This window comes from Sprattus sprattus, assembly GCF_963457725.1.
Source record: "Sprattus sprattus genome assembly, chromosome: 18".
NCBI lineage: Eukaryota > Metazoa > Chordata > Actinopteri > Clupeiformes > Clupeidae > Sprattus > Sprattus sprattus.
The window spans coordinates 29,955,327-29,962,826 of record NC_137916.1 but is presented as its reverse complement, the minus strand read 5'-3'; the positions used below and the strand labels follow the sequence as shown (position 1 = coordinate 29,962,826).

Here is a 7,500-nt window from a genome sequence, read left to right as displayed (position 1 = left end):
CAATATTTTTGGCAAGGCTGTAACTATAAGATCAATGAAGGAGCTTACATTACATCACTGCTTTATCAGTGTGTGTGTGTGTGTGTGTGTGTGCAAGCGCATCTGTCAAACTGCCTTTTGCCACACTAATGGAACTATTCTGAGTGTTTCAGCTGAAGCTCACTGAATATTTTATACCTTTTTTTTTACACTGTGTGTCATCTGAAAGCAGACTCAATGAAAGGAGAGAGAGAGAGACGGAGAGAGAAAGAGAGAGAGAAAAAAATGGTTCTAAATCAGTGCTTCCTCTGTTTCATTCCAAAAAGGAAGAAAAAAGAAAAGGGGGTTTGAGTTCAGTGTTACTCCCAGCTGCTATTAGATATGCCACTGTGACCTCCATCCAATATGCATAACACACACACATACACACCACAGGGGGGTTGAGTTTTTTGTTTACATAGTTCTAGTTCTAAAATTCGCCTCTTTTAAAAGGTGATCTGTGGTCTAAGCAGGTGCATGCTTAAGATCTACCCATACCTTCCAGCTTCCACCAGTGGTGTAGTCGAGGGTATACGCAGGTATACAGAGTATACTCACTTATTTTTCAGTCAGCATTGAGTATACCCACTTCTCAAAACAGGGCGTTTATCCTGTGCTGTATGGGCTGCTTAAAAAAATTAAGAGTATACCCACTTCTCGAGGGACCACTACACCACTGCCTTCCACCCACTCATTCTTTCGGTGAGATACTCTTATGACCAGATTCGAGCTGTGCTTCCACAACACCAGTGTTCTCAGTGTCCCTCCCTACCTTTAAGAAACTCTTGAAGACCCAACTCTTCAAAGAGCACCTTTCTTCCTAAACTGGCACCTTGGCTCAACCTGCACTTAAGCAGCAACAGGCCCGCACTTCTTTTTTTATTCTTTCTATGTCGTTTTATAAGCAATATTTATTGTTACACCAGGTTTTTTAATGCTCTTAGCTTGACTGTTCCCTCCCTTGTACGTCGCTTTGGACAAAAGCGTCTGCTAAATGACTAAATGACTAAATGTAAATGTAAATGTATTGCCGCTCTCAGTGGTCCAGCCAATGTCATACACCAACTTCTCGACCACATTCTCTGCCAGAGCCTATGTCAGGCTGTCGCATTCAAGCCCAGGCAGAGAGCTGCATGGCAACGGCGAAAGGATGCTTGGAGATAGAGGGAGACGCGAGATGAGGGAGGGTACTCCAGGTCCCACGTGCCCTCTCCACCGCAGAGCCGTTCATTTTTCCGACTGGCCCGCGTTTCCGCATGCCGCATACTCACGCACATACATAGGCCATTTACACATACACACACACACGACACACCCCTCCAAGCACGATGTCCATCATACGTGTATGGCGCCTGACAAGTAACTGATTTTCACATTTGTTTAACCAACATCGATTCTTCACCATATATTTTTCTTTTAACTGCAGCGCCACCCTGTCTCAGATGTAACCGTAATGCGGCTGCCCGCATAGGTTTTAAGCGGTAAGACCGGAGAGGAGGGTCGTGAAAACAGACATTTCCTCACCAGCATTTTGCTACTCGCTTTTCGCTTTTCATTGTGGTGCTGCTGCCGCTGGGTTCGTTTTTCATCGTGAATTCGCCTCTTCGTAGCGCTATTGCTCGATGTGGGAGCACGGGACTACGTGAACAGGATGCTCGCGGTGCGGTGCCTTGTGTTTGCTGCAGTGAGCGCGAGGCTCTCCGTGACAGGTAAGCAACCGGGGGAGCCGAGAGAAGGCTGGAAAGGTTGAGACAAATAGAGAGAAGGGGAGGGTGACGTCGTAAAAACAATCGTATTACGCCTTCGCTTTCCCCACTCACACTGTATATTTTTGCCCCTGTAATCGTTTTTTCCCGCACAAAGATTCACAGCTGGGGGTTCGGTGCCAAACCCCGATGCCAAACCCCCGATCAGCATTCAAACACCCGCGCGCCGTTCGCGAGCCAGCCGCTGCGCTGGTTTGCTGCATCAACACATTTAATCCGCAGAACACTCGCTCACAAGCCCACAGTGTTGAGAGATAAAACGATTTGCTCAATTAATAAAAAGAATGGCGCTAAAACAAAGCGCAAATGTTGCTGTCCTTTTCGTTCATGAAAGGTGTAGCCCATCTCCCTCCCTAAAGACTGTACAAGCCCTATTTGCTAGTAAATTTGTCGGCAATCTGTCAGCATGAGACAAAAAAAATAAAATAATGACTCCTTGTCGTTGGGTTACAGGCAGTGGCGGCGATTCTTTGGCGCGAGATGCAAGTGTGTGGGACTGGGTCTTCCCGGAGAAAGAGCGGGGGGAGAGTAGCGCGAGAGTGGCGGAGGAATTCGTCCGTCCTCACCGGCTCCTGCTTCAGCCCTACTCGGAGGGGGAGACAGCCAACCCCCGACTTGATACCCGTTTGAGAGACATCCCCGACAGTGCTACGGTAAGGACATCCCCTGAGGTAGTAGTAGCTGAGATGTTTACCTGCTGGTAAGGTGTAAATACTTACACTCATACGAATGCTGGTGAATGAAAACACCCCATAGAGGTCCATGAAGTGATCCGTTATCAGCGCCCGGAGTACTGCACAAGTTAACAGTGCTTGTCAGTTATCAGTTTATTTTCTCAGGGAGTAAGTAGGCTAACACAACTTGCTGGGTCTGTCAACTTGCTGCTTTGTTTTTCAGTGTTTTGTGTATCAGAGACGGCATGGCCAGGGCTGATATCTGTTGTCTTTCGCCTCTCAGTTCTTGCTTCTTTTCAGTTTATTGCTGGATTACAACATTAGTTACTCCACACCCATTTTTAGTGCACTAGAAACTCAAATATCTCACTCAAATGGGGATGGCAGCGGGAATTGAGTCTATACGTCGATACATTGCATCAGAAATGCTTAGGCGCTTGTGTTGTACTCTCTGGTCTTTAAGCCCGCTAGTAATTTCATTCCATGACACGTCTTCCTCAGCAAAAGTGTCCCCTTAAGCTGTAAAACTTTATCACTGATAACCAGACCCCACCCCCGGCATAAGCGTAGTGCAAGCATTTTATAAATGGATGGCATTTTATAAATGGCACCCAGCAACCACATATACTGGTAGTATACCAAGCCTCAAACATACCAAAGTCTACTAAATGACTAATCACACATGCGGATGAAGGGCCAGGGCTGCACCTGGCAGGGAGAGAGGTGTGTGTGTGTATCAGTGAGTGAGGTGTGTGTGTGTGTGTATCAGTGAGTGAGGTGTGTGTGTGTATCAGTGAGTGAGGTGTGTGTGTGTATCAGTGAGTGAGGTGTGTGTGTGTATCAGTGAGTGAGGTGTGTGTGTGTATCAGTGAGTGAGGTGTGTGTGTGTACCAGTGAGTGAGGTGTGTGTGTGTACCAGTGAGTGAGGTGTGTGTGTGTATCTGTGAGGGAGGTGTGTGTGTGTGTGTATCGGGGAGAGAGGTGTGCCGTCTGAGAGCTTCATATTATTATTATTATTATTATTATTATTAGCTCCGCAGATGGAGTGCTGGCCACCATGGCCGCATGTGAATCACTGTCTGCCATGGAAGCCAGTCTCCACTGAGTCAACCTTAGGTGTCTGGTCTTCGGTTGGCAGACGTGTTATGGTAGCATTCTGGTCCAGCGTGCTAAAGGGACATCAGCTGTTGACATGTATGATCTCTTACGTCAGACGTTATGCGCGATGTTCTGTATAAATATTGTTACGCAAATAAAGTCTTTCTCTTTCCGGTCTACCACTTACCGACGTGAGGAGTGTGAATTATTTCCTCCGTAAATGACATAAGTTTACCCCTACGTTAGCCTAGTGAGAATGGCTACGCCAACATCAGGGGTCCACACAGAAACTTCAGCTCTTCAGAGAGGACCTCCCTTCCTAACTTGCACTTCTACTAGTACTTTACTTGCACTTACAGTAGCTACATTCCAGCACTTTTCTTTCTATTTCTTATGTAAAATAGTATTTTTTGTTACACTAAGTCTCTTTTTGCTCGTAGCTTGATTGTTCTCTCAATTTGTACGTCGCTTTGGATAAAATCGTCTTCTAAATGACTAAATTTTATTGATGACAAGGCCAGTTTTGGCCTTAAATGGCAAAAGATTGTATGATATGCAGAACATTAAAAAAAAAAAAAGTGATCTTGTGTGCTATGAGTATTTACATTTTCATCCATGAAAAATGGCTTGGTAAATAAAAGTCTTGTTTGTTTGACAGATCTTCATGTTCATTTAGCTCTCATCTCGGTCTTAATGTAGCATATTCATGTTCATTTAGCTGTCATCTAGGTCTTAATGTAGCATATTAACTTAAGCCAGGCATGGTTCCTAGTAGGGGATGTTTAAATCCACTTGTGACACTTTGACAGTTGGGCAGCAGTTCTGCTGTGGTGTTGTGTTGCTGTGTCTGCGGGTGCAGGCTTTAGAGTTGGGCTAGTGTCTCTCCTATAAACCTCTGGTCTAATTCCCTGCATGGGTAATGGGGTGACAGTACTGTTCGCAGACACCCCAGTATTTGGGTGCAGATTGTGAGGCAGCATGATCAGGATGGTGCTGACATAAGCCCTCAGTTCCATTCTCGGGGCATACAGTTTGGTCCATAAATATTTGGACATTGACACAATTTTCATCATTTTGGCTCTGTACACCACCACAATGGATTTGAAATGGAACAATCAAGACACGCTTTAAGTGCAGACTTTCATCTTTAATTTAAGGGTATTAACATTCAAATCAGGTGAACGGTGTAGGAATTACATCACATTTTATATGAAGCCCCCCCTTTTTAAGGGACCAAAAGTAATTGGACAAGCTAACATAATCATAAATCTAATTGTCACTTTTAATACTTGGTTGCAAATCCTTTACAGTCAATGACAGCCTGAAGTCTGGAACCCATAGACATGGGTTGAAAGCTGAATGCTTAAAGTCTGCACTTAAAGCACGTCTTGTTCCATTTCAAATCCATTGTGTTGGTGTACAGAGCCAAAATGATGAAAATTGTGTCAATGTCCAAATATTTATGGACCTAACTGTAGACGTCAAAGAAGTGCTCACTACAGTGAGCTCCCCCCTGACATCCTGCATTCACAGTTTATCCTTCGCTGATTTCAGCATATCCATTCACTACGGCGTGTTTCACTAACATCAAAGTACTGTTTATGTCAGTGCTTGAGGGCAACAGCAGTCCACTTTTAGTTTGGCTGAAAAGAGTTTTCCTACCATTGACTGTTCATGTCTATGGAAGATGCATTTTACTGACATTTTGTCTGTCAGCTAACATTATTGCAGCCATTCAATGTACATCTGGCTGCAGTGAACTGCTTTGAGCACTATAGATATGTTGGATTTGAGGTGTACATAAATGATAGTGGCACAACATACGTGTGTAAATGTACATTACCTGTGTCTGTAAGTTAGCACGTGGTAGCATTTCGCATGATGCACTGGTTACTCTTAGCGCAAATATCTTATTTTCTTTTTAGTGTGTTAAAAAAATTCTGTGAATCATATCTCTTTCATGATAAGCCCAGGGTACAGCTCATGTATCATGCCTGATGAGGGGGCCCCACCCTTTTTCCTCTCCTCCCCTCCTCCTCTCCTCCTCTCCTCCTCTCCTCCCCTCCTCCTCTCCTCCTCCCCTCCTCCCCTCTTCTGCCCTGCTTTTATCTACTCCTCTCTTTCCTTCTGTCTTCATTATTTAGCTCTGTGTTGAAGTATGTCCTCTTTAATATTTAAACAGGCCGGTGTGCTTTAAAGTGCTGCCTTGGCCAGGAAGCTGCTCCCTAACCTCCCATTCTCTCTCTCTCTCTCTCTCTCTCTCTCTGTCTGTCTCTCTCTCTCTCTCTCTCTCTGTCTGTCTCTCTCTCTCGCTCTCTCTCTCTCTTTCTCTCTTTCTCTCTCTCTCGCTCTCTCTCTCTCTCTGTCTCCTTCTCTCTCTCTCTCTCTTTCTCTTGCTTGCTGTTTATAACTGTCTCATACTCACTGTCATTTTTTGTGAACTCTTGAACTTCTTGTTGACAAAGTTTCAATTATTTCTGAATGTATGTATGAATGAATGATCTATCCATCTACCCTTCTATCTATCTATCTATCTATCTATCTATCTACAGTGTCTGTCTGCCTGCTTCGTCTTCTTCTGTTCCTTCACCTTCCTCCATCTTGCTCTTCCTCCTTTGTCACCCCCCCCCCCCCCCGCCCCCCCTCCAGGTCTCTCGGTGTCCTCATGTCTTGCGCTGTAATTGCACAGAAGTGATCCTAACTGGATGCTCTCGGTCCACTGGCTCTGCTGTGTGATGCCGTGTAAATATTTCATGCGACACTCCTAGTGTGTGGGGGGGGGGGAATCATACTAATTCTGGAGCTGCTTCCAAACGAGCTTAATGGTTGTTCCACAAAGCCTCCGCGTGCTCCTCTCAATTACCATCGTACATTTGGGGCGACAACTTAGCTTCTGTTCCAAAGTTTTGTTTTGGGATTGTTGTTTCCCACTGTTGGGGTTTTGTTACATGGGTAGTACCTGTTTTTTTACGCAGTTTCTTAAATTCTGTCAGCTGCAGAACCAACAGGGCGTTTGATGTAGTGGAGTATGATTTGGCATAACAATTATTGCGGGGTTGTAATTCAACCCTGTCTGCTTGTTTCAGAGCAGCAGTGGTTGAGTTTGACATGGAGTGTCGTTCAGCATTAATGTAGTCCCATTAGCGTGGACTGTTCAAGTGTGAAGAGACTTCCTGATAGGTCACCTGTGAAAGCTGGCGCAGGAGAGAATGTGTTAAACGAACAAGTGAAAAGGTATTTTATGGGTATGTAGCAATTAATGAAACAGCCAAATCAAAATGGAGGTCAGCTTTTCTAGGTTGTGTTATTTTGTTTTTAGCAGGTTGAGTGATTTCCTCAAATGGCTGTTCACAATCAAATACAGGCTCATAGTTTCATAGTAACCCCAAGGAGGTTATGTTTTCGCCCCTGTATGTTTGTTTGTTTGTTTGTTTGTTTGTTAGCAGGATTACGCAGAAATGCATGGACCGATTTTCATCAAACTTTGTGGGGAGATTGGGTCATATAATGGCAATAATTGATTAGATTTTCAGATGTCAAGGTCAAAGGTCAAGGTCACAAGGCGGAGGTTTGCATTCTCTGAATGCTCCCATTCTTGTTACATATCCTTTCACTTCCTGAAGGTTTGTTCATTATTATATATCTTTAAACCAATGTTCTTTGACCAGGTCTTTGACTTTGAATGAACAAACCTTGTCACACTAGGTTTATGTGTCTTGGCTTTCACGAGGAACTTGTCATATAGTTTTACCTCAATCTCATCAGCGCCAATGGCATAGATGACTGTTAGAGGGAGTCATTATTATTCATCAGCATCACTTCATAAGCATGTACTTCCCATAGTGACTAAATGCTTTCAGACACATTTAGTAGTCCCTGGGCTAAAGAGAGAGAAAGAGAGAGAGAGAGAGAGAGAGAGCGAGAAAGAGAGAGAGAAAGAGAGA

General features: G+C 44.4%; 1 protein-coding gene across 1 annotated transcript in view; it reads left to right on the top strand.

Annotated features, from left to right (window-relative positions):
* Nucleotides 1–1,492: 1,492 nt before the first annotated feature.
* The window catches only part of LOC308379385 (disintegrin and metalloproteinase domain-containing protein 11-like), a 33,391-nt gene continuing 27,383 nt past the window's right edge, over nt 1,493–7,500 (top strand). Inside the window, exons 1-2 of the mRNA XM_080856507.1 lie at nt 1,493–1,727; nt 2,238–2,437. Of these exons, the coding sequence (XP_080712633.1) occupies nt 1,670–1,727; nt 2,238–2,437 (258 nt within the window). The 5' untranslated portion in view covers nt 1,493–1,669. The remainder of the gene's footprint in view (nt 1,728–2,237; nt 2,438–7,500) is intronic.